Here is a 27,011-nt window from a genome sequence, read left to right as displayed (position 1 = left end):
AGGATGTTACTTGTTTTGGAACTAGGGTCTCTGCAGATGTTGTCAGTTAATAATTGAGATGAAATCACACTAGATTCAGGTTGGGCCATAAACTCAATGACTGGAAAGGGAGATTTGGACACAGAGATCAAATAGAAAGAGGCCATGTACAGACGGAGGCAGAAGTTAGTCTTGCTCCCACAAGTCAAGAAAGCCCGTATTTAGCAAGAGCTAGAAGAAACAAGCACAAATTCTCCCCTGGAGCCTTTAAAGTGTTCGTAGTACTGCTGACACCTTGATTTCAGATTTCTCTCCTCCAGGACTGTGAGAGAATAAGTTCCTGTTATTTTAAGCCACTGAGCTTATGGTAATTTTTATGGCAGTTCTAGGAAACTAACACCATCTATTCAATAGGACTAGCATCAAAATACATAAGCAGCTATCAAAACTCAATAGTAATAAAACAAACAGTAACTAGAACATGGGCAAAAGACATGAGGAAGGATTTCACTAAAAAGGGTATATAAATGGCAAATAAGCACTTGAAAATATATTCAACACCATTAGCTATCAGGGAAATGCAAATTAAGACCACAATGAGATATCACTACACACCAATCAGAATGACTGCATAGTGGTGTCACCAAATGCTGACAAGATTGCAGAGAAACTGGATCACTCATAGCTTGCTGGTGAGAAAGTAAAATGGTTCACTATAGAGAATAGGTTGTCAGTTTTTTAAACAGTAAACCTGCAACTGCCATGTGATCCAGAGGTTGTACTCCTGAGCATTTATCCTGGAAAAATGAAGACTTATGTTCACACAAAAACCTTTACATGAATGTTTACAGAAGCTTAATCTTAATAGCCAAAAACTAGAAACAATTCAGGGTTGTTGTCAACCCAACAGGGTGAATGTAACAGGGTTACATAAACTGGGATTGATACATATTATGGAATATTTACTAGTCAGCAATAAAAAGAAAGGGAACATTGATACACACAGCCACCTGATGAATCTTCAAACAGTTATGCTCTGTGAAAAAAAAAAGCAATCCTAAAAGGTTACATACTGTGTGATTCCATTTATATAGCATATTTGAAGTGTCAAAATTCTAGAAATGGAGAACATATTAATTAGTGGCCGCCAGGGCTTCAGGACAGAATAGGGGAGGGAAGGAAGAAAGTGTGACTGTAAGTATGACATGAGAGATCCTTGTGGTGACGACAGTATTCTGTGTCTTGACCATATCAGCATCAAAACCCTAATTGTGTTATTGGATTATAGTTTTGCGATGTGTTACCACTGGGGAGAAGGTGAGCAAAGCAGACCAGGAACCTATTCGTTTATTTCTTAAAACTGCAAGTGAACCTACAATTATTTCAAAATAAAAAGTTTAATTAAAAAAAAAAGGCATGGGGCGGGGGGCACCTGGGTGGCTCAGCGGTTGAGTGTCTGCCTTTGGCTCAGGTCATGATCCCAGGGTCCTGGATTGAGTCCTGCATCAGGCTCCCCTCAGGGAGCCTGCTTCTTCCTCTGCCTGTGTCTCTGCCTCTCTCTCTGTGTCTCTCATGAATAAATAAATAAAATCTTAAAAAAAAAATAAAAGTAAATTTTAAAAAGGCATCGGGCCATGTACAGATGATCTAAATAAAACACTGTCGTTTTTTATTAATTTTTAAAAAAAGTTTGAATATAGTTGACACACAATGTTACGTTAGTTTCAGGTATACAATATAGTGATTCAGCTTCTCCGTGTGTTATACTAGGCTCACCACAGCATAGTGTATCTGTCGCTACACAACCTTATCACAGTATCATTGACTCTTCCCTGTGTTGTGCCTTTATCCCCATGACCTGGTCCATAACTGGAAGCCTGTATCTCCCACTCCCCCTTCACCCATTTTGCCCATACACTCTTACCCTCCTCCTCTCGGCAACCACCAGTTTGTTCTCTGTGTTTACATGTTCAATTCTTTTTTTTCCCATAAGATTTTATGTATTCATTTGAGAGACAGACAGACAGACAGACAGACAGAGACAAAGCATGAGCAAGGGGAGGAGTAGAGGGAGAAACAGACTCCCTCCTGAGCCAGGAGCCCAATTCAGGGCTTGACCCCAGAACCCTGAGATCATGACCTGAGCCAGAGGCAGACAGTTAACCATTTGAGCCACCCCAGGCACCCCTGAATCTGCTTTTTATCTGTTTATTCATTTGCTTTTTTAGATTCCACATGAGTGAAATTATATTGTATTTGTCTTTCTCAGTCTGACTTACTTCACTTAGCATAATGCCCTGTAGGTTTACCCATGTTGTTGGAAATGGCAAGATTTCATCCTTTTTGTGACTGAATCTGTTGTAAATAGATACACCACATCTTCTTCATCCATTCATCTATTGATGGACACTTAGGTTGCCTCCATATCTTGGCTATTTTGTAAATGATGCTACAGTGAACATGATGGCGGTATATCTTTTGGAATTAGTGTTTTCATTTCCTTTGGGTAAATACCCAGTAGTGCAATTGCTGGATCATATGATATGTCTATTTTTAAGTTTTTGAAGCACTCTGTACTGTTTTCCACAGTGGCTATACTGATTTACATTCCCACCAACAGTGCATGAAGGTTCCTTTTTCCCTACATTCTCACCAACAGTTATTTCTTGTTTTTTTTTTTGTTTGTTTTTTGTTTTTGTTGTTGTTGTCGTTGTTTTTTTGCCATTTTGAAAGGAGTATTTCATGGTGCTTTTGATTTGCATTAAAACGCTGTCTTTTAAATGACAAGAAAAAAATTTAAGAGTCACTGATACAAAGAGAAAGTTGAAAGAACATGTAAGCTTGAGTGATGCAAAAAATCCTTTAATAAAACACAAAATCAAACCAGAGAAGACTTTAGGAACTTCTTAAGAAACTTTTGCTCATAGCAAAAGATGCTTCTGGGGTATTTAGTTCTTTCTTTAGCTGTGTAGTTCTAATTTTCTGTGGAGCAAACTGAGACACTGGAAAGATCAATGAAATGGACTGTGGCAGATAAAAAATAATAATAATCAAAGAAAAGCCAAAACTGGGATAAACCAGTGTCTCCAAAAGACTCTCATTATAGCTTAATAACATAGATACCCCATTGTTTCTTGGAAACATTGTTTGTTTCATTACAGATTATGTGTGATACAAAAAAGAAAGTAAAATTAACTAACTTGTGTTATGGCCTTATGTGAATAATTTCATTTTTGAGAGAAAACTCTTTAAAAATCCATTTATGAGGACCTCAGATTGTATCAGTCACTTGGCCTCGTACCACCTTTATGAGGCTCCTTAGGTTAAGTTACCAAAAATGAAAGAATTCCAGGAGGAAATTTACAAGCTTATCTGAGACCTAGCATCCTTTCCTTTTAAGTCATGATACAGATGAACACTCATAAAGCAATATTCACCCAGTATTTCTCTCCTGCTTCTGGATTTCATTACAGACCTTTATGTGTCACATACATGGAACTGGTATTTCCTAAATGAGTTTGGAAAGTGCACAGTCACACTCTCATGGTTTTTTTTTAAAAAAAGATTTTATTTATTTATTCATGAGAGAGACAGAGAGAGAGAGAGAGGCAGAGGGAGAAGCAGGCTCCATGCAAGGAGCCCAATATGGGACTCAGTCCCGGGTCTCCAAGATCACACCCTGGGCTGAAGGCGGCGCTAAACCACTGAGCCACCCGGGCTGCCCCACTCTCATGGTTTTTGTTCTCTGCTGTTACCTCTCCGCTGTAAAATGAATAACAAGTTATAGGAATAAAAGGTACTGCCTAAGGAATATAGTCAATGGTGTTGTAATAGCGATATGACTGGACAGATGGCAGGCAAACTTATGGGGAACGGAGCCTGATGTATATACACTTGCCCAAATCACTAAGTTGTACAGCTGCAACTACTATAACATTGTGTCAACTATATTCAGATGAAAAAAAAAAGAATAATAAAAGGCAAGTAATATCCATCAAATGATACCCTGAAACCCAGCTAAGTAATCAACTTGCTATTTCCCATCTATAATTTGGCCAACTCCTACAGGAGTTGAAAGCCAAACATGAGGTAAAGCGGGTGAATCCCAACAGCTCAGTAAGTTGTTTGGGACTGCAGAGGGCTCCAGAATCCCAGCTGCTCTTCAGCTTCCATCCTATCTGTTGGAGAGAGGCTTCCTGGAAACAAACCTTCCATCCCATGACCCCATGTACTTTCTTGGCCTTCATTTTTCATCGGTCCCCTGTGCCCATGTGACAGGAGTACTCCGCACATTTAAACGTAGTAGACGCAGTCCAGAGGGACATTGGTTAGTAGCACTGCTTTTCTCTCCTAACATGGGAGTACAGAGGGGTGATAAAGCTTGAGGGGGAAATCCTTTAATGAATTAAAAATTTTAGATAGAACAGGGGCATCCCGGTGGCTCAGTTGGTTAAGCTTCTGACTCTTGATTTTGTCTCAGGCCATGATCTCAGGATCGTGAGATCAGGCTCCATGCTCAGTGGGGAGTCTGCTTGAGATTCTCTCCCTCTCCCTCTGCCTTCCCCACCCCACCCACCCTGGGCACACACACACACTCTCTCTCTCAAATAAATAAATACATTTTAAAAAAAATACACAAGAAAAAACTTTATGTAGAACAAAATGAGCTTTGAGGGAACTGATATGTTTTGAGGGCAGGTTTGAATCTACCCAGTGTGTAGGATACAGCTGTATGGTTCTTGTATTAGACTATCTATTGCTAGAAAAACCATTATTCTTGCATAATTTTGAACCATGCTTACAGTTTAGGGTTATTACTAATTATTGCGCAGGTGAACTTATAGTCTACAAGTTCTACTTCACGAGCTGAGTAAGAATGAATTTGCAACAGCGTAAGAAAGGCCTGCTTAGAATGAAAGCTTTCATTGAATCACATTCTTTGTGGCTTAGTGTTAAGAGTAGTTTTTGTACATTAATTATCTGATTCCTTTGTGAATTTTGTACTTAAGTGGGCCGTGATCAGAATCTGTAAGCTGATAAGATCATAATGGCTTAAGCAAAATACAAGAAATTTCTAAATCCCCCAAAGACCATTCTCTGTAAGAGTTGCTAATGTTGATCTGGAGATTTTGTTAAGGTTACATATGAGCTTCCCTGGCAGAGGAGTTGAATTTCACTAGTGGAGTAAAAGGTCATGCTTCCCTCTGTTCAGATTTGGAAATCTGAGCCAACAGCTCTGGGCTGCAAGTATGCCATAAGCAGAGTCCAGTGAAAAGAGATCTTGTGGGGGTTCTGAAGGCATCTTGGGGTGATCCTGAGGACTCAGCTTATAAGCAGACGCTTCTGAGTCTGCTTCCTTCCCAGGCACCCCTTGCCATGGTGGATAAACTCTGTTGGGGTGTTCAGGGCTGCTTCACCTGGTCAGCCTGGAAGTAGGAGGCCAGAGAGCAGAAGCGCACTGAGCAAGACCTGGGTAAGGGCACTGATGTAGCAGCACAAACAGCGGAAAACCTGGTTTTAGCACTAAGTAGCTGTGTGATTTTTGAGAATAGGCTAGATAAGGATAAAAGCAGCAATAAAGGATTTCAGTCATTCACAGAGCCCTTCTTAGCAGCCAGGCCCTTGCTAAGTGGTTTTCAGACTCTCCCTTCACATCTGACCCTAGCACTGTGGTGACTGCATTTTCCAGGAGAGGAACTCCCAGGTCATTAAGTGGTGGAGATGGAATACCGTCCAGATCATCTGCCTTCAAAACCCCGCTCTAACCACTGAACTGTGTGAGGTCTCCCCAGCTACTGGAGGATGCTCATGACAAGACTCCAAAGAAATTCAATCACTCAAAGCTTATGGCTTTTGACAAAGTCTCGCATAGGTTTTCTCTTTCATGTCTTCCTTAAATGACAATGAAAAGGGAAAAGGAAGGTTTGGGTTTCTTGTGCTGTGGTTGGTAAAGCAGGAGGAAGAAGATCTCTTGAGGCAGGATTTGCCCTCCTTACTCCTCGGAAGTCAAACTGCCAGCTCTCAGCCAAGCAGAAGTTTTTGAATTAGCCACGTGGTTCCCACCCTTGCATATTTGAAGCCAAGCCATGCTTATAACGTCTCCTGTGCTTTTTCAAAGTTCAAGCTTAGCTCTCTCTCTCTCCAACTTCAGAGTCCCACTTTGTAAACACGTGCATTCTGTACAAAAGGGGATCTCGGTTATTTTCACCTCGGAGAAGCTCATTTGCTCCCTATTTCACGCCTGCCTCCCCAATACTCTTGTGCTTGTGCCTTCCTGCAGCTTCGGCATCCAGCACGATGGGAAAGAAAACGACTGTGAGCCCGTGGGCAGGCACCCATACATCATGTCCCGCCAGCTCCAGTACAATCCCACCCCACTGACGTGGTCCCAGTGCAGCAAGGAGTATATCACCCGCTTCCTGGAGTAAGTGACAGTGCATTTCAGGACAGCCTGGCTTGGGGGTCTTGAGACTGGAAGTCATTTGGAGTCTGACCCAAGGCCTGGGAAAGGCTCAGTTCCTCTCATAGATCATAGTAGCAGGGTGGCATCAAAAGAGCTGGATTTCACTTCCACTTTCTGACCCTGCATGTCGATGGGTCCTGCCTTCCAGCCACAGTCAGGGGAGTATCCCATCCCCTTGCTTGCTCCTGCTCGGGGAGGCTCTTTATGATCTGAGGATGCGGTAGGTCCCCCAGGAACTGGCAGAAACAGCTAGGATATGTCAGAAGTGGTCACTGAAACCCGTCTGATGATTTTATTTTACTCTCTTGCTTGATTTCCTGGCTCACAGCTGAAGTAGCAATGTGGGGGATGATTTGCATTTCCTCCTAGACTGTTCTATCCTTGGGCCTGGGGGTTTCTGTGCCTTGTGGAAATCAAGTTGTCTTGAAGGATGAAGAGTAAACTATAGGATGGAAGTTTCTGTTCAGTGAAAGACTAAAGACGAAGGAAATCATAAGCAACTGTTCTCGTTTCTGTTAACTTGTTTCAGCCGGGGCTGGGGGTTCTGTCTTGATGACACCCCCCAAAAGAAAGGCTTGAAGTCCAAAGTCATTGCCCCTGGAGTGATCTACGATGTTCACCATCAATGCCAGCTGCAGTATGGCCCCAATGCCACCTTCTGCCAGGAAGTAGAAGTAAGTGTTGGGTATGTCAGTGCCTCTGGTGGGTATGGGTTGGGCTTGAGATCTCCAGCATGCTGAAGGAAGGGCCAGGGAACTATCTGGTGATCCAAGGAGCCAGACACAGAAATGGAAACCTTCCATTCATGGCAAGGTGTTTGCAAGGCAGCAGGTGTGAAGTTGAAGTTTACATTCCTTGACCCCACCTCCTTGGTATCCTATGGAGACAGCAATCCTTTGCAAGTGGGTGGTGGTGAAGAAAATGCTGTAGTGATTTTCAGAATCATAGTGACTCACACCTGTAGACTCCATAGGAACCTAAAGTTGCTCCCTTTCCTCAGTTTCCCATCTGATTATAGAGAACCCTCAGATCCCAAGTAGGAATGAGATTCATCCCAGTTCATTCTTCTCCTTAATTTTCAATGTCCGAATGTTTTTTCAAAAGATTTTATCTATTTATTTGAGAGAGAGAGAGAGAGAGAGAGAGAGAGAGCAGGGGGGAGAGCAAAGGAAGAGGGATAAGCAGACTCTGTGCCAAGCACAGAGTCCAACAAAGGGCTCAACCACCCTGAGATCTTGGCTTGAGCTAAATCAAGAGTCAGACGCCTAACTGACTGAGCCACGCAAGAGCCCCTCAATATCCAGATGTTAGGTCAGGCCCTGACATTTAACCTCTTAAGGAGTTTATGGCTCTCCCCTGTTGTGTTCATTCCTACTGTACTGTCTTGATTCAGTCTCTCATCTTCTCTCCTTGCAATTGTAATTACTTCCTACCTAGTGTCTCCCCATTCAAATTGTTGCTCAGGTTATTTCTTTTTTTTTTTCTTAAAGACTTTATTTATTTATTCATGAGAGACTCAGAGAGAGAGGCAGAGACACAGGCAGAAGGAGAAGCAGGAACCCTGCAGGGAGCCTGATACACGACTGGATCCCAGGGTCCTGGGATCATCACCCAATCGGAAGGCAGATGCTCAACCACTGAGCCACCCAGGTGCCCCAGTCAGGTTATTTCAAAACAACACAGGCCTAACCATGGCTCTGCTCCACTCTTAGGGTCCACAGACCACAGGATGAATTCCAACTCCTTTGTGTGGCATTCCTTTGTGATCTGAATCTTGCCTATTCTCTGAGTGCATCCCTTTCAGTGTGAAGGTACCAGTGCTAACACATAGACACGGGCAAGGCAAGACTCGTTGAACCCCTCCCGGACTGGGTGCTGAGTAAGATGAAAAAGCTAAGCCCTCAGAAATTATAGGATAAATTCTCTGACCTTGAGGAGCTTGTGCTCTGGTGGAGGAGGCAGACAGAACAACTTGAATGCAGTGAGATCAGTACAAAAAAAGACACATAGAAAGACCTCTGAGGAGAAAGTAAATAATTGTGCTTAAACACAAGGAGCAACTCTGAGGGGAGCCTGCTTCTTCCTCTACCTGTGTCTCTGCCTCTCTCTGTGTCTCTCATGAATAAATAAAATCTTTAAAAAAAAAAACACAAGGAGCAAGACTCAATAGAGAAGGTAAAGTTGGTGCAGAAATCCCTCCCCCCTCACTCCTGTTAGTTACCGAGTCATGCCAGTCCTACCTCTGAATAGCTGGAAAATGCACCTAGTCCTAGGTGACTGCGCTAGTTCTCCAATTGGTCTCCTTTCCTGGAGTTTGACTCCCTCTCTCAATTCTGACCCATCCCTCAAAATGCAGCCCAAGTGACCTCTATAAATGGAAATTGGATTGTGTTCCTCTCTGATTAAAATATTTCAGTCTCCCCATTCCCTATGATAAAGTTTAAATTCTCTAAAATGGCTTGAAATGGGTGCTAGGATTCATCCCAGTTCTTGTTCTCTAGCCTTATCTCTTAAAATATTGTTTTAATTCTCCATTCTGTAACACAGAATTTTAACCGCTTATATGTTGGGCTTTATCATTAATCTTCCATGTCTTGGGACCTCGCCTTCCATTTTTTCTCTTTATGTCTCTCTTCAGATACATCTACTCTTCTATTTAACCTGTTGACCTTTTAATGTCATTTATGGTTTTGTTTTTTGTTTTACTTATGACAGTCCATTTGTTTATTTTTCTAAATTTTATCTGTTATGGTTTTTTGTTTCTAACTCACACTTACAATATGATCTCTTATTTTTAAATCATATTTGAGACATTTATTTTGCAATTTATGTTACATAATTCCAATATCCAAAGTCTATGTGATCCATTCTTCCTATTTGGGATTTTTTCCAGGTCTCACTTATTATAGATTATTTCCTTGTCTTGATTTTTGTTTTTATTGTGAGCTCTTGATTGTGAACTTCCTATCAGGTTTTTTCTTTTATTTTTTAAGATTATTTATTCATTTATTTATTCATAAGGGACACAGAGAGAGAGAGGCAGAGACATAGGCAGAGAGAAAAGCAGGCTCCCCAATGGGAGCCTGATGCAGGACTTGATCCCAGGACCCTGGGATCATGACTTGAACAAAGGCAGACACTCAACCACTGAGACACCGGGGCATCCCCTATCAGGTTACTCTTTATGGCTTAGATGGTTGACACGTTCTGAGAATGTGGGTCAATAAAAACAAATTATTGGTTGGATGTTGTTTGACTACATGAGTTGTGTGGGGGCCAATGTAGGTACAGACTCTCAGAGGTAACATTTACCACTCCTTCAAGAGTTAAGTCAAAACAGACAAGTTTTCCAGCTGTGTCTCCAGGTTTCTTTTAGTTCACCCTTTCACACAATGGCTAGTCCTTTGGAGTTACGGTCTTCATGAGGTCTCCAGTCCAACTTTCCACACTACAGAGGCCCAGGTCATTGTTCCCAGTATTCAGGTGACCATTAAAACTAAAATCTAAGTGACCAGGTTTGTATCTCTAGATCTCCAACATTTCTGGTACGTTCTTAGCCTCTGGGGATTTCTCTTACTTTCTTGCCAGCTCAGGAATGCATTTAAAACATTTTAAATATTTCATCTACAATTTTAGATGTTTTTAAAAGGTAAGGATTTTTTCAGGGTATCCTTTGGTGTACTGAAAACAGACCACTCTGGCTATCTCTGGTCAATTACTGTTTCATATTCTGTATTTATCCATATACTGAACAACCTAAATCCTTCAAAGTGTTGTGGGTTCTCCACCACCTCCAGAGCTTTGCATGCTCTGGTTCCTCTACACCATCCCTACTGTTCATTATTTGGGGCTCAGATTAAATATCATTTCACATTCTAGTCTATATTTTCTTGGACAAAGACTTTATTAGACAATATTATAGTTGCTTCCTATTTAAACCCTCCCCTACTTTATGTAAGTAAAGTGGGAGAGAACTTTTATTCCTGACATTCAGCAGGGCTTTGCATGTAGATTAAATAGATAATAGAATGAAGACTTGAGACAAATGAATGAAGACTTTAGATTCCTGCCTGCATATCACAGCCAGGATAACCTAATCCTTTTTGGTATTAAAATAAATAAATAAATACTTTAAAAAAAAGAATATAGCATCAACTTTCTTTGTTAAAACCTTTTTTTATCTTGAAATAGTTTATAGTTTATAACTCAAAAAATGTTAGAAATATAACAAAGAGAGTTTTTGTGTACCCTTTACTGAGCACATCATCCTTTATAAATGCATAATGAACTTATAAGAAAGTCTGAAAAAAATCATCAGGGGGAAAAAGCTAAAAAAAGGGAGTGATGAGCACATTGAGGCAGACGCAGAGAGAACCAAAGGGCCATGACTTTAACATCCAGTGGCAACAGATGGTGATGTGTGCACCTGGAGCAGGGCAGAGAGCTGAAGTGAGGCCCTTACAGGAAGCTGGGGGCCTTGTGGAGCTTAATGAGAAGGAGGCTAGAAGAACTACCGGCAATAAAGATGCCACAGAAGCGTTTTTCTGTTTTGTTTTGTTTTGTTTTGTTTTTTTTTTATCTCAGCTAAGGCTTTGAGGGGGAGAAATGCTAGTGGAGAACATTATCACTAGAAAATACTTTACCACAGCAAGCCTCACACTGATTGAGTTCAAATTTAGACTCTTGTATAGTTGTAATGGAGGATAGTGGGAAGAAAGGCAGACAGAGGCAAGGGCTCCCCCCAACCCATTCCTAAGAGGAAACCACCCTTAAAAGGAAAAAAAAAACCACCATCCTCTGTTAGTCCACACCACCCTGAACGGAGCCCTCCACCCTTCCCCACGCGAACACCTACCTGATAGGTAGATGAGCACATGGACAAAGACCTGATTGGGTGACAGCCAATCATCTGATTGGGCTATCAGATGAAGATCGCCCACCAACAATCTCATAAAAACCCTTTGATTTAAATACCAAAATGGCAAACTTCTTGGATCCCCTCTGTCTTTGGGAGCTTTGTACTATCCCCAATATACTTCTCTTTGCTGCCCATCACCCTTCATCTGGTCTACCTCTTCATTCTTTGAGGTGGCATGGCCAAGAACCACAGGCACTAAAGGAAAAAAAAATCCTGAAACAGAGAATACTCATGCTAAAAAAAATTTAAGATAAATATATTTCTGACCTGATAGAACCATGGGATGCCTGTTAGAAACAAAGATTAAAAACCTGCCCTGGAGAAACCAATGCTCAGCTAAAGATGCACAAAAATCCAATAGATAAAGCTTCTGATTAGATGAATTCACCATTCAGCATCTAATTCAAAATTTAAAACAACCTACAGCTAAGTGAGGAGGGATAATCAACCCTCAATGACTTTGGATTAAGTGAATATTTTAGGTAAGGATAATAAAATGAATGCATAAAAGAAAAGTTACAATTTGAGAAAAGGAAAAATACACTAGAAGGTATTTGTAAGGTAGATATGAAAAACAGTTACAGCCTCTAGAAATGAAAAATAGCATCACTGATTTTAAATTCAGTGTTTGGGTTAAACAGCAGACTTGACATAGTTGAAGAAAAAAATCAGTGAACTGTATGATGGAGAGGCTGGTCTATTCCTGATAAAAATCCAGACTTTCTCAACTTTTATATACAAGAAAATTGAGAGTTTAAAAATATAAAAGTGAAGTTAAAACATGAAGAAGAGGATTGGAAGGCTCATCAGTTAAGAGTTCCAGAGGGAGAGAATAGTGGTAATCAGGGAGAGGCAAAATTTAGAGAGGTCAAGTTAGAGAATTTTCCAAAATTGTTTAAAAATATGAAATCTTATTTAAAAAAAAACATTGAATCAAGAGCACAGTTAAATGGATGGAATGATGAATGATGAGTGAATAGAAGAAAGACTAAAAGGTGGACATATTAGCAGTGGAGCCATTTCTGATGACATGTGAGAATCTTGTCAACCTTCCCTTGTTCCTACTACAGGAGGAGAAATGAATAGGAAAGACCCGTTTCACTCCCTGACAGATAAAACAGGCTGGCTACTCTGAGTCAAAAGTCAACACGCTTAGGCTGTCTGGGTGGAATAGTTCCATTTCCTTCAGTGAGCAGGCTCAAGTTATAACCACCCAACTGTTTGTAATCCAATTCCTTCATCCATAGTTTGCATTGGCCTTTGATGGCTTCAGTCACCAGTTACACTGCCTGAGGTCAGTGATGCTGTGTCACCCATATAGAAATTAATCTTGGGATCCCTGGGTGGCGCAGCGGTTTGGCGCCTGCCTTTGGCCCAGGGTGCGATCCTGGAGACCCGGGATCGAATCCCACATCGGGCTCCCGGTGCATGGAGCCTGCTTCTCCCTCTGCCTGTGTCTCTGCGCCTCTCTCTCTGTGACTATCATAAGCAAATAAAAAAAAAAAGAAATTAATCTTAACTCCTAGGAAATGTGTTTTGTCTCCTGTTTCCTTATTACTTAGTAGACCATGCCACTGTGTATGAATGACAACAAAGTCCAAATTAAGTTTGGATCAAGAGTTCTTGAATGGTCACTTTTTATCACTCAACAACAGCGCATTATTATGGGTCTGTGGATGGCCAAGTGTGTATTTCACCATCACTGTAGAAGTGCTTTTATGCAAGTTTGGAAAATACAAGAGTACAGTTTCACGTTTGTTTTCCAGAATGTCTGCCAGACCCTGTGGTGCTCAGTGAAAGGCTTTTGTCGCTCTAAGCTGGACGCTGCTGCAGATGGGACGCGATGTGGTGAGAAGAAGGTGACGTGTCAGGTTGAGGAAGGAAGGTGGGAGGGTGGTAGGCATAGGGCTCCTGGGAGGAGTGGAGAGAGGGCCCTGGAGAGCAGCTGTCTGGGTGAATGGAGGTCACACTGTCAGGCTAGCCAGGGAAAAGGATTGTATTTCCATGACGCCTTTTGAGACTTCATTGGAAACAGTGAGGAGAGAGGGCTGAGGCCCAGTTCCACAATTCACTTGCAAAACATCCTTCCCATCTTTCTTTGATGAACTTCTGCAGAATTTATGGTCAATAACATCTGCTGAGCTTATTATCAACCTTCATTTGGACTTCTTCCCCACTCCATGTTAAAAACTGAAAAGACAAACCAGTGACTTCTGCCTTCCAAAGATGTTGGATTTGGGCCACTTGTTATGTACATTCTCATCATCTGATTTAACTGTTGGAGGAAAACCAGACATCCAAGAATTCAGATGTTAGAAATACCCCAGACTGCTTGAGGACAGGGTAATGTGTGCTGCTCAACACGACCATTATGTTTGTTGTGAGCCTCAGATTTAGACACTTAGTGGATATCTTTATGCAGCTTGAGAATGGCATGATCCATCACCGAGATTATAGAACTTGGTCCCAATACATGGTGACCAGAAATAATGAGGAAAGGAGGCCGGCAGATAAAACATGCCACAATCATTGAACAACCAAGTTGCATTTTCTTTTTTTCCTTTTTTGAATGTTTACCTTCCTAATCTGACAGTTGAGGAACGATTGCCTTGAAGAGTGAGGATGGAATTGTTTCTGAGTCACATGAAGCGCTAGAACTGGAAATAATGGTTAGAGTTACAGGGAAGCAAAAATGGTTCTCGATATTAGAAAAACTCCAGCAAGTGGTTGGGGTTTTTTTTTGTGGGTTGTTTTTTTTTTTTTTTTTTTTTTTTTTGCAATGAGTGGACCCTTTGCAAGAGGATGAGTTATCTGTTGCAGCTATTCAATACCCACAGAGGCTAGAGACAAGTATTACCTCAGTGTCAGTCTGCAAAATGTTTGTTTATGGTCTGCAGCGAGATAAGGAGCTTGCAGCAGAAGGTAAATCAATGACAGTACAAAACCACTGTGTTACTAAGCAGACTGAGCCGACGTGCGTGTCATAGCAGGACTTTCTCAGTGAAGGAAGTGGTGTGTGGATTTACCTGCTGGCATGCAATGTGTCAACCACACTTGGAGTAACGGTCCTGCATTGGCTGGCTGTAACAAGGCACCATAAAGTTATCTGACGCTGTCTGATTCTAAAACCCAAGACTCTTGGGAGACATTTTTTTGTGAGCCTTTCTTTGTTCTCCATATGCTGGGTGACCATAAGAAGCCTTCTTGCTCTGGGAGAATTGGGTTTAGACTTCTAGGGATCTTGGCTGAGCTCACTCTGGGAACCTTCATGACATATGCGTCTCCTGCCTCTTCCCTCTCTAGTGGTGTATGGCTGGCAAGTGTATCACAGTGGGGAAGAAACCAGAGAGCATTCCTGGGGGCTGGGGCCGCTGGTCACCCTGGTCCCACTGTTCCAGGACCTGTGGGGCCGGAGCCCAGAGTGCAGAGAGGCTCTGCAACAATCCTGAGTAAGTCTGGCCAAAAATACTTGCCTTCCTTCCATGAACACCGGGGAGTCCAGTTTTGGATAACAGGACCTCACCAGTGACCCCAAGCCTCCTAGGAGAAATTTAATGGGTTCCTAAAGACAAAAGGGAACCATAAGGTTGTTAAAAACATGGTTCAGTTTTGTTTCATTTTGGTGTGGCATTGGATTCTTACTAGAACTTGGATAAGTAAGCCGATTCCATTTTTTTGGGAAAATAAGCAAATTTTCAAGAGTATAATCTACGTGAAAGGTCTTCAGAGACTATGCAGTTAACTCCTTCTAAATAACATGACTCTGTCAGTGAGAGATTACTTATACTTAATCTTGTAATAAGACTGTAGCTTTCTTTCAATCATAATGAACATTTAATTTTATAAAAATAATTTTCTACCCTTAAATAACTAATAAAATAGTACATTTTTAGGATAATTATTTTGAATGTTTTAGATAAGGATTTTATGAACCTTAAGCTTCCATGTTAGCCATGTAAAAGTTCTATAGAAGTTATTTCATGGGATCCCTGGGTGGCTTAGCGGTATAGCACCTGCTTTTGGCCCAGGGCATGATCCTGGAGTCCCAGGATCGAGTTCCACATTGGGCTCCCTGCATGGAGCCTGCTTCTCCCTCTGCCTGTGTCTCTGTCTCTCTCTCTCTCTCTCTCTCTCTCTCTCTCTGTGTCTCTTGTGAATAAATAAATAAAAATCTTTTTTTAAAAAAATAATTTCACAAAACTGCTTTCAATTTTTTAATCAAAGTGCTTAAGTTTTTCATTATTTTAAATTTATATAATGATACAACATATGAATTAAATTTAAATTCCCTTGCTTTCCAATTATATATGAATCTTTTTATATATATGACTTTTTTAAAAAAGATTTTGTTAGCGTGAGCATGCACATGAGTGGGGGAGGGGCATAGGGAGAGGGAGAAGCAGACTCCCCACTGAGCAGGGGTCCCAATGTGGGACCCAATCCCGGGATCCTGGGATCGTGATCTAAGCAGAAGGCAGGCACTTACCCAACTGAGCCACTCAGGCACACCCCCAAATATATATATGACATTCTTCATTATTTTCTGGTATATGAGTTCCTAAGTAAAATTTTTAACAAGTGTACATATAATGCCTCTGGTAAGTAGAAAATATGTTAAGTTTCTCTTGCCTAGATTTTTATTAGTCTGCACTGAAGTGTAAGAGTCACTTTAAAAAAAATGATAAATGTGACTATAGTCTTCTCAGTATCTCAGTTTCAAATATCACTTCTCCTTTTTATTAATTTTTACTATATGTACATACATGTATATGTGTACACTTTCATGATATATATTTAATACATGTATATAATAAATTTTTCCTAAAGAGCAAGTTAATATATATAGAGAGTTTATTTAACACAATACCGACTACATTAAATTGTCAGTATATGGTAGATAATATAATAGTTATTATGATATCTTTTCTCATTTGCCACACATGTAAGAGTACATTAGAGGACTTTCGATGAAATTGTTTTTAAATCTTACTCTCTGATAAAAGTTGCTTTTGTGTAAATAGAAGATTTCTGTGACTTCAAAAATTAGAAGGATTTCTTATTTTTTACAGAAAATCTTCATTTTATGGTTTATTTCAATGTGATCAAAAATATGATTTGCATTTTAGAGATCATAAAATGTAGGTGATTTGCTCTGGGACCTATTGTAGTGCTCTGCATTCAACCACCACCTGTCTGGAGCCTCTTGGGAGGATGATCTGTGATCTGTGGTTGTCAGAAAGGGACATCTTTGTTGAGGAACTGTAGGATGAATCTCTAACTTGGCTTTATGGGAAGGTTGACCTTTTTTTGGACTCTGTCCTCCCTGCAAATGATGTTGAGCACATGGTATTGGGTACATAAATATTTGCTGATGTTTTTTTACAATAATCTAACAATGCTATCATTTACTAAGCTCTTCCTTGTGTTAGCTACTCTACTAAATCTTAGTGTGCATTTTCTCATTCAGTCCTCCCATCTTGTGAGATAAGAACTATTATGCTCATCTCACAAGTGAAAAAAAATTGTGGCCCAGAGAACTAAGATAACTTGTTCAAAATCATCCAACTAATAATACAAAGTAAATCAGAATTCAAACCTCAAGCTATTTGACCCCATTATGCTGCACTACAATAGCAGACACAATCCCTGATTTCAGATGCAGCCAGGTAGAGACAAGAGAAAAGACATAGATTGCCTGAAGCTTTCTTAAAGGACAGAGAGTTCCTCCTCTTCTGTGACAGTCATTCTGCTATATTTCCTCCTCCTTTTTTTTCTTAAGCATTTTATTTATTTATTCATGAGAGACACAGAGAGAGGCAGAGACATAAGCAGTGGGAGAAACAGGCTCCCTCCTGGGAGCCTGATGTAGGACTCAATCCCAGGACCCCAGGATCATGACCTGAGCCAAAGTCAGACAGTCAATCGCTGACTGAGCCCTACCTCCTCCCTTTTTGAGGGATTAATTGATCCTAATAGGAAGGTTGTTATTGCCCTTGCATGTATTACAAAGGAAATAAAAAGTTGAGAAGGATTATTCTAAAATAAGATTAATTTATTTATTCATTGAATGTTTATTAAGAGCCTTCTGCACTCAAAGTATGACTTAGAGACCATAGATGAACTAAAGCTGGATTGGATCATCAGTGAACTATGTTTTGGAGTGATAAGTAAAGGAAGTACATACAGTAGGTACTTTCAGGTATCACAAAAGGGAGAAAGAGTTTATTTCTGGCAAAAATCCAGGAAGAATTCATGATGGAGATAGAGCATTATTTGATCCTGAAAGCATTGATAGCATGTAGATAGAGACTTATGAGGGGGGAAGTCAAGCCAGAGGCACAGAAGAGAAATAGTAAATAAGTCAGCTTGTAGCACTGGAAAAGTATCAAATGAGGGGGAGGATGAGAAGTAGCTGTTAGGATGAATGAAGTCAGGATCATGAGAGCTCTCATTCATGAGAGGATCATGAATGTTAAACCACAGAGGCTGGACTTGATTCTGTGGTCATTGGGTGCCATGAAAGGTTTTTAAACAAGAAACTAGAATAAGGTCATCATAAAAATTAACCAGATATGTGTACAGTAGACTGAATGAGGGAAAAGATGGACAGAGGGAAGGCAGGAATAGTGATAAGGATTAGACTAATTTGGTGATTGTGGGAATGAAGAGGAAGAAACCTATACAAAGACATGATTGATGAGTGGGCAGCTGGTGGACAGTGGGGTCAAAGGAAGACAAAGGATGGAGGCTTCTGAAATCTGGCCACTTTTAACTTGCTAAATGGGAATTAGAGAAGGAGCGGATTTTGGAGGGAAAATCACATATCCCATCTCAGCATATATTTTGAGTTTGAGAGGCCAGGAAGATATACAAGTAGGAAAGATACACACACTGGTTCAAATTAGGCAACTATAGACCTGGGACTGAATGGCCATGGGCAGCAGCAACAACCAAAAAATATATGAAATTGGAAGAATTTATGTAAATGGCGAGTTTTGAGGGTAGTGCAAGATGCGGTTTGGCAAAGAACAGGCATGACCAGATGCCGAGGGATGTTTAAGGAGAAATGGTAGCCTTTAAGGAAATGAACTGAACGTGTGTGTTTCATGCATAGACCAAAGTTTGGAGGGAAGTACTGCACTGGAGAAAGGAAGCGCTATCGCTTGTGCAATGTCCACCCCTGCCGCCCGGACACACCAACCTTCCGGCAGATGCAGTGCAGTGAGTTTGACACCGTCCCCTACAAGAACGCCTTCTACCGCTGGTTTCCAGTTTTTAATCCAGGTAAGGAGCTATGACAGAAGATTCCAGATCTCGGGCTATAGCCATGATGGGAGAGCGTTTCCATGGCAAAGTGTCTGGGATCCCCTGCAAAGTTCCACAGGGAGAGAATAGCTCCAGGAGGAGTTTTATATTTAAAAAGTGGAAACATTGGCCTGGTTACGTTGATCAGTACATGTTGAAGGCTGAATATACCCAACTTGGTGCTGAGTTCTGTGGAAAGTAAAAGAGAAGCTTATCCAACATGATGGCTCACTTCAGATGTGCTGAGGTGCAGCTAAGCCATCGGGGGGCAACCAGGAATTCATACCAGATTACTCATGAAAGTGCTCCTTGATGAGCGTGTGACTCACTTTAATTTTGGCAGAAGTTCAGAGAAAGTCATTGTAGGTTTGGAGTAAGTTCACAGAAGACTGCTGAGGAAGTGTTGATGATTGTTAAGCAAGAGAAGTCTTTCTACTGGAAGAAGGGAAAAGGAAGGCATCCAAAATAAAACCAGTCATTCCAGTAGACAGGACAAAAGCACAAGATAAAACAGGATGGTAGAAATAAATACCTTCATCAGAAATAAATGAGAGCCAGCTCTGGGCCAGATGACAATATTTTGTATGTACAGGACAGGATAAGAAGGGTCAAAAGTAAAATCAAGCATCTATAGGATACACATCAGGGATGGGGACATAACTGAGCTGGGGAATGGGGTAGCAGCTTTGACGATGCTTCCCCTGTATCAACACCAGCTACACCTGCTCTCCTGAACATGAAGAATCATCATTAACCATTAGGTACAGATTAGCACCAAAAAATATCTGTGCAATGTGTTATTATTCAAGTAGAGCATGAAAGAGAAAAGATTTTCCTGAGCTAAGGAGATTTGAGTCAAGGCAGTAAAGAATGAGCAAATTTTTCCTGATGTTTTTTAAGTTTCTGAAATTTCTGTGTGATAGACCACAAGAGGAAATGTGGAAATGAAAATTACACGTTTGGGCATTTAAAGAATGATTCAGTCAGTTGCTTTTGAAAGCAAGACCCAATAGGGTTTTGCCATTTGGGATCTCTGAAATACCCCGATGGCTTTTGATTGGCATGGGCAGTGTCTGTTCCTTGCCCCACCCTGTTGAGCATCATTCATGTTCTATGAGAGTGAGTCATTTGGTTATTGGGGCAATTCAGCCTCCTAATTCAGATGTTTGAGTAAAGCAGAACTCATGTATACATTCATGTGGACACACACACACACGAACTAATGATGAAAGGTATATCTAGTTAGTACTACCTATTTTTATATTTTGGACAGTCTCTCTTTTGTTGGAACTATTTGGAACAGTAGTACTAGAGACCCCAAATGAGCAACCTTTGTGTGGGGGTCCAGCAACCTTCTAGGGGTTCACCTCCTGCCTGATGCAGGGTGGGGTTTGTGTGTGCTGAGCTCTGAAAGCTCGAGTAGCTGGACTTAGAATAAGGAGATCTGATTTAGCTTGGCTCTTTATTTATTTACAAAACATTTGCCATATGCCTGCATATTGCATAGCAAAGCAATAGGTGCTAAAGAAATGAGTCTAAAAGTGGACATAAATTTCACTCACTTTAGAGTGATTGTTTTGCGTCTGTCAGTGATACTGAGTCTGTGTAACCCGTAGGAGGGAATTAGGCTGGGTGCCATCTGCTGAACTATCTACCTGGACTGTAAGCCTCCATCCTCTATCCTGGTGGCTTTCTTGCAGGTTCCTATGCCATTATTGAAGCATAGTGACTTATCTGCTCATCCAAGTAGCTACTACCTTGACCAACACACTGATTTATTTTCCTTCTTAAACTCCAACATACAGAGTTGTTTGCCTAGTTGATGGGCACCCGTGGTGGCAAGAAGTAGGTCGTTCATGTCAACAGCTATGTAGGGAGCACTTATTCTGTGCTGGGCATTGGGCGCTTTACCCTCCCAGCCTTACCATTAGAAGTCACCAGAGAATAAAGTAAATGTACAGCAAAGTTTCCAACCTATTCAGTGGACAGTGGTAAGTGTCTTGGTGAGTGATCTTTGGCAGATGTGCTAACTAGCCAATGACAGAAGAAGAATCGTAGATTTAAGCATTTGCAATAAGGATAGAAACTCCATCAAGTCTTGTCGCTTTTAAACTGTGTTCCATGGAATCCCTGGGCTTGCAAAAATGCTTGATTCTAATTTCATTTTTCAAAAAAATTTTTTAAACTAGTCTTTAAAAGTGCAATAAAGAACAGTGCTTACACTCAAAAATATTATACATCAAGTTTTAACATACCAAAGACCACCAATGTGCTAATTCACACAGTCAAATTAATTTGGGTCTGTGCAGACCATAGAATAAAAGTCTCCCATCAACCAGTGTATTTGAGAAATATCCTAAGATTACAGGTTGAATTGCTTTAAACTGTTCTTATTTGCAACTGTTTGCCAAAATGCGTCAAGATTTTTCGATACTGTGCAACCAAAAAAACCGCACAGAAAAGAATTAGATGCTGCAGCCAGCCTAAGTCTGTAACTGCCATCCATAAGTTTGATTTCAGAATTTCTGTTCATCTTAATAATTTCTTTAGATCCCACTGACTTATTTTTAACCATCATATACTTGAACTTACAAAATTTTGCTTAATAAAATCCTGACTTGATCTGCTTTATTTGCAAGATCTTGTTTGAAAGAAGAAAAATGATTCTTCTGCCTTCAAGATTTGAAAACTACTAGTCTAGATCAACTTCCTTTTTCCAAGATAGACATTTTCTTTTCCAGCACTCCTGACAGCAAAAATTATCCAAACTCTACTCGACGACTTTCATGTAGGCATCAGTGTGAAGAGCTGCAATGATCAACTGCATTTTCTGAAGCCAGTATCTATATAAGAATGCTACTCTATATTTTCTCACTTTTCCCCTCCGTATCTTTGGAGATAAAGAAGCTTAGTCTCAGAGCAGACAATAACTTATTCGAGGTCCAGGATTTTTTACCTTGGGGCTGGAATTGAAGCATAAATCTGACTAAGAAGCTGGTAGATAGATAAATGATAGATATAAATAGAGATTTAAACCAATTTATGTAGATTTTGGGGACTTTATTAGCCTGTGTTAATAGGCTTTATTATGTGTTTATATCCTGCATCTTCTATGAGGACATGACCAGAGCCTGATCTCAAATGTCATCGCTTTCCTGGAATCTCTCTCTTTTTTAGATTTTCATCTCTCTCAGAACACCCGATTTAGCCCAAATTCATTTAGGCGAATTTTTTAGTTGTTGCTTCCAGATATTTAAGCCCTGTTAATCCTTGACGCCAGTGAGGTTTCCAGCAAATGTGGAGTCAGACCACATCTGCTTCTCCTGGAATAGGATCCTTCAGGAACATTCAATTCCTTTCAGGAATTAGGGTTAGGGTTCCCTGGGAAACAGACCCTGAGCTGGGCCCTAGCAGGCAGGGAGTGGAAGAAGAGCAGGAGGAGGGAGGAGGGGGTGTGCAGGGCGATAGCTGAGCTGCAGAGCACTCTCAGCAAAGGCTCCACCCCACCCCCCAGGGAGCCCTGCCGCTAGCACAGACATTCAGAGTTGCCAGGTTGAAGTGGGAGAGCCAGTACTTTATGGACCACCTGGACTGGCCACTGGCTGTGGTCTGCCTAGGGAAGGAGTGGGTGTCCTTGGGTCTGAAGCCAAGGTGACAGTTGGGGGCTAGTGCTGGCAGTGCTCCCAGGTGCCGGAGAGCCAAGTCCCACACCTGGGGGCCTGGATGGTGCACACAGAGCTTACTACAGGAATATTTGAGGTTGTGATAAAAACAGCCTTTAAAGAGAATGTAAGTGTGCGGAGCAACCTGGGCGATCTTCTAGCCAGGAGCCTCTCAATTGACAGGTTAGGAATCTGTGGCTTCAAGAGAGGAAATGACTGAATAATAAGGATGATGTTTGCAGACACCCCAAAGCCAGTCCTGACCCTCTTCACCTTCACTTTCCTCTACAATAACAGAAGGAAAAATGAAAAGACCCAGGAACTCATATTCCTGGGAGATCCAATTCTGACCAAAGAGATATAAAGATGGAGGAGGCCCCACGGGTAAGGCTTTTGGGAAGATTTTTGGGGTTTTGTTTTTTGTTTTTTGTTTTTTTGGCGGGGGAGTTGTTTATTTGTTTTTTGGAGAGGGAAAGAGAGTTAGGGGGCGGGGCAGGGGGAGAGAGAGAATCCTAAGTAGGCTTCACGCCCAGTGCACGCACAGAGCCCTGACATCATGATCTGAGCACACATCAAGAGTCTGATGCTTAACTGGCTGAGCCACCCAGGTGCCTCTAGAAGGGTTTTTAACGGGTACCAACAGAACTGGCCCTTACCCCCCTTGCCTTTCTGACATTGACCCTCCCCGCTCCTGCTTCCCAGGGTGGGGAGATGGGAGGGTGGGGGCTTCAGGGTGGGAGGGGGTGGGGGTTGGGGGCAGGGGAGGGGTACAGCAGTCACACTGCAGCCAGGAAGCTGACCACCCATGCTGACTGGCTGAGCTGGAAGACTGGAAGGAGGATAGCTTTAAACTCCTACCTCTGAATTTCCTATCCTGTGGGCAAAACAAAGTCCTGTCTATTTCAGACAAGGAAGCAATATTTTCTGCTATTTGCCGTGAAACTAATTCCTAACTGATAATGGGAATTTAGGATTTTGACTCAATTTTTCCAGACCTAAGAGATGTAGAGAATTTAAGCGGCTTGCTCAAACTCAGACTATAGAGTAGAGCCAGGAGGAATTAGCCCAGGCCTGACTGCAGCCTAAATGCTAACCAGTAAAACAGAGACTGGGCTAAGCTTGTGTCCTTAACAACAATGCATTGCATTTTGTATTTTACCTAAGATGATGTTCCTATTTTTAAAAAGATAATCTCATTGTCAAGGAATTCTAGTGAGGGGAGAAGAGCCCCAACAACTGTTTGCATTATGACAAATGCTAGCTTTGTTAAACTGATCTGTCCTGAATCTTTGAAAATCAATTTTTTCTAAACATTTAAGCATTTTGACAAAATTATTATATTTCTTAAATAATTTAAGTTGTAATTCTAAATGTGTATCATAGTTCTTAAACATATTAATCAAAAGACAGAACATAAAAATATATAATAAAAAGAAAATATTACTACATTTAGCCTTTCCTAAAACATCGGTTAAACTGACTTAATTTATTTTTTAAAAATTACCTCTATTGTTGTTTTTATACCACCGTGGTTACTGTAGAATATATTAATTTTAATGCCTTCTTCTGTTTAACTAATACGTATTTTGATATATTGGGGAATTATAATATTACCATATCAGAAAGTAAAAGAATTTTACTTTTATCAGTTTAGACCAGCCAAAATTACAGAGTCTTAGCAATTATTTGATTGTTGGTTGGGTTTTCGGTGAGGACTTTTCAGATATTTTTGTTTTTTCCCTCAAGCTGATCTGAGCCTAATCATTAAACTGAGTTTCTTTCTTTCTTTTTTTTTTAAAAGATTTTATTTATTTATTCATGAGAATACACGAGAGAGAAAGAGAGAGAGAGGGGTAGAGGTAGAGACACAGGCAGAGGGAGAAGCAGGCTCCATGCAGGGAGCCCGACATGGGACTCGATCCCGGGTCTCCAGGATCATGTCCCCGGGTGTAGGTGGCGCTAAACCGCTGAGCCACCAGGGCTGCCCCTGAGTTTCTTTCTTAAGTTAAATATTACTTGTTACAACAACAAAACATTTTAAGTTTGCTTTTTGCTTAAGGTTTACTATTTCTTAAAATCTGGCAAGGAACAGGAGATGTGCTTATCACCCATGTCTTCTGCTCATGTACACATTTCATTGTCCCATCAGACCTCATTTAGAAAACACAAGCTCAAATATAAATTAAGAGTTTCAAGGGGTGCCTGGGCTGCTCAGTGGGTTAGGTATCCAATTCTTGAGTTTTGGCTCAAGTCATGATCTCAGGGTTGTGAGATCTAGCCCCCTATTGAGCTCTGCTCTGGGCATGGAGCCTGCTGAGGATTCTCTCTCTCCCTCTCTTTCTGCTATCCACTTTTCTCTCTCTCTCTATCTCTATCTCTTTCTCTCTTAAAAAAAGGAAAAAATGTGAGGCCCTGGCCGACTGCATGAGGCTCATACCCATGGAGCCCTGCATGGAAATGGAGTGTAGAAACTGGATTTTTTTAAATGGTGGAACTCAAGTCGCAACTACTTACAAAATGTGAAATGCACCAAAAGTTTCCTTGACCTAAGAAATTTTTATCCTTCTTACCAAGTTTTATCTTTGGTTTCTCATGACCACTTCTTAAAATCATTATCTGAAAATGTTGAGCCATCCTATCTCACCAGAATTGCAAATGCAACCTTTGATTCAGGAGGTTCATTCAGTTACCTAAGCTTCCCTTGTGGGGATTAATCAGACAGTGTGAGGCTGAGAGCTTACCAGTAAATGAGTCTGAGAGTCTTCCCTTAGCTGAATTATAAATGGATTTGAAAGCTCTTAAAAAGTCAAGAAAAAAAATTCTAATGATCCAAAGGGATGTGTCAGGGCATATGAATAAATCTGAGACATTGAAAATACTCAACTCTATGGATTTTATGGAATCCATGAGGTTGGGACAGACTCTCTGATTACCATGATGACCATGGAGAGCTAAGAGTATTTCGTCTATTGCTACTCCTGTCTCCTTCTACACACCATGGGCCAACCTAATGACATACCCAAAGCACCATGGAAGCCAAAGGCCAGAGGAGAGGATGGGAAATGGCCCTTTAGGTCCAGGCTTGAAAAATGCTGAAATCACTCTCAACCTCTGTTCACAAAGGCTGCTGCTTTCAAGCCCAGGATTCTTTCTGGCTGTAGGCACCCCTATGGGTCATAGGTGTGCAAGCTCTGGGAGAGTGGAAGCTGCGGGTCTGGGTACTGTTATTGCCCAAAGATTATTTACTCAATTATTTCTAAGACTCCATGGACCACTGTGCTTAGATTTGGTAGAAATGTGTGTTTCTTACGTTTCTTATGTGTTTCTTTAGCTAGCCTGTCTAACCTTGAAGGATGTATTAGTCCTGTACTGCACAAGCAAAATGAAAAGAAGTCTTGAAATGAGGGCCTCTCTTCATGGAGGTGTGTTATTATCACTGAAGAAAGGGGACCTTTCCTGCATTCTTGTTTGACAGCCAAGACATTATTTTTAAAAGGAATATATGTTTCCTTGAAAAACGTGCAAGTCTACATAATAGAATGCAATAAAAATAAATTCTTATACCACCATGCTTAACTTACTCCTTAGAGGCAACCGGTGTTAATAGCAGGTTTTAGTTTGCACACAAATTAAATCATTCCTTGCCAATTCTACAACTTTCTTTATTCATAAGCATAATGTCCCAGTGTTACTGCTTTACCTCATTCCTCATAGCGACTGCATAGGGAGTCTGTAAATATATTAAACAACATTATGTAAATGCAACTTAGTAGACCTGTCCTTTTCTCTCTGAATAAGCCTTTAATTGCTGCAGTGGATGTCCTTGATTTCTATTACTAGGGTTAAGGTTCATTTTTATGACTGAGTTGATGACCTCTCAGGATGGAGCTGATCTCTTTGCCAGTCGGTCCACAATTTTCTCCCTAACAGTGTTGACCTCTGTCATGTCCGTTAATTAGAAAACATGGGTTAAGAGCCTTTGCTAGATGGAGGGTCCTGCTGGTATTCATTGGGAAGGCTTAATGGTAGTAACTGCCACATTTAAACAGCCACTCTATGCCAGGCCTCATTAGAGGTTTTAATATTATTCTCCGAAAAGTCCTTCTGTGCAGACTAGGGACAGAGAAGGCCTAGGGTAAGAGTCGGGGCAGAGAACCCAATCCCTATGGATCTAATGCCACATCCATTCCCCAGACTGTGTTATCCTCCCCTCTGGTGTGCTGTTGAGTCCTCCACAGCACATATTATGGCTCTTCCTTCACACGCTAAGCTGGCAGTAGCTGGTTAAGGCACAGATGACTAAAGTGCCCTCGAGGACGTTGAAGTTTGGCTGAGGAGCTTGTAAAATCCATAGTCTTGAAAGTGTAGAGCTGTGAGGACCTCAGTAGTTACTGTATGAGGAGAACATCTTTGAACCAGGTCCAGAGTGACTGTGAAGGAAAATCCTGGAACCACTTGCTGACCTAGCAGGAGCTAGAATTTTTTATGCTAAACTGACAAGACTGAAGTCATTTAGGAAATAGTAAAACAAAGTATGAATTTAGGGTGGCACTGATTAGAAGTGGCATGATGGAATAATCTGAAGGAGAAGAGGCTATTTCAGGAAAATTTGTCTGTGTGGGAAGGAGAACTGAACCAACATTCTAAAACATGTGTCTTTTGGCTGCTATGGGAGAAGATTGGA

The 27,011-nt window shown here is 41.1% G+C and overlaps 1 protein-coding gene across 1 annotated transcript in view; it reads left to right on the top strand.

The window, feature by feature from the left end:
• The window catches only part of ADAMTS12 (ADAM metallopeptidase with thrombospondin type 1 motif 12), a 304,749-nt gene that overhangs the window by 194,259 nt on the left and 83,479 nt on the right, over window positions 1-27,011 (top strand). The window contains exons 8-12 of the mRNA XM_055325268.1: window positions 6,260-6,403; window positions 6,972-7,116; window positions 13,127-13,219; window positions 14,664-14,809; window positions 18,475-18,644. Coding sequence (XP_055181243.1) covers window positions 6,260-6,403; window positions 6,972-7,116; window positions 13,127-13,219; window positions 14,664-14,809; window positions 18,475-18,644 — 698 coding nt within the window. The remainder of the gene's footprint in view (window positions 1-6,259; window positions 6,404-6,971; window positions 7,117-13,126; window positions 13,220-14,663; window positions 14,810-18,474; window positions 18,645-27,011) is intronic.

Source organism: Nyctereutes procyonoides, unplaced genomic scaffold (genome assembly GCF_905146905.1).
Source record: "Nyctereutes procyonoides isolate TBG_1078 unplaced genomic scaffold, NYPRO_anot_genome, whole genome shotgun sequence".
NCBI lineage: Eukaryota > Metazoa > Chordata > Mammalia > Carnivora > Canidae > Nyctereutes > Nyctereutes procyonoides.
Note: the sequence above shows the minus strand (reverse complement) of the source record. Positions and strands in the feature narration are given on the sequence as shown.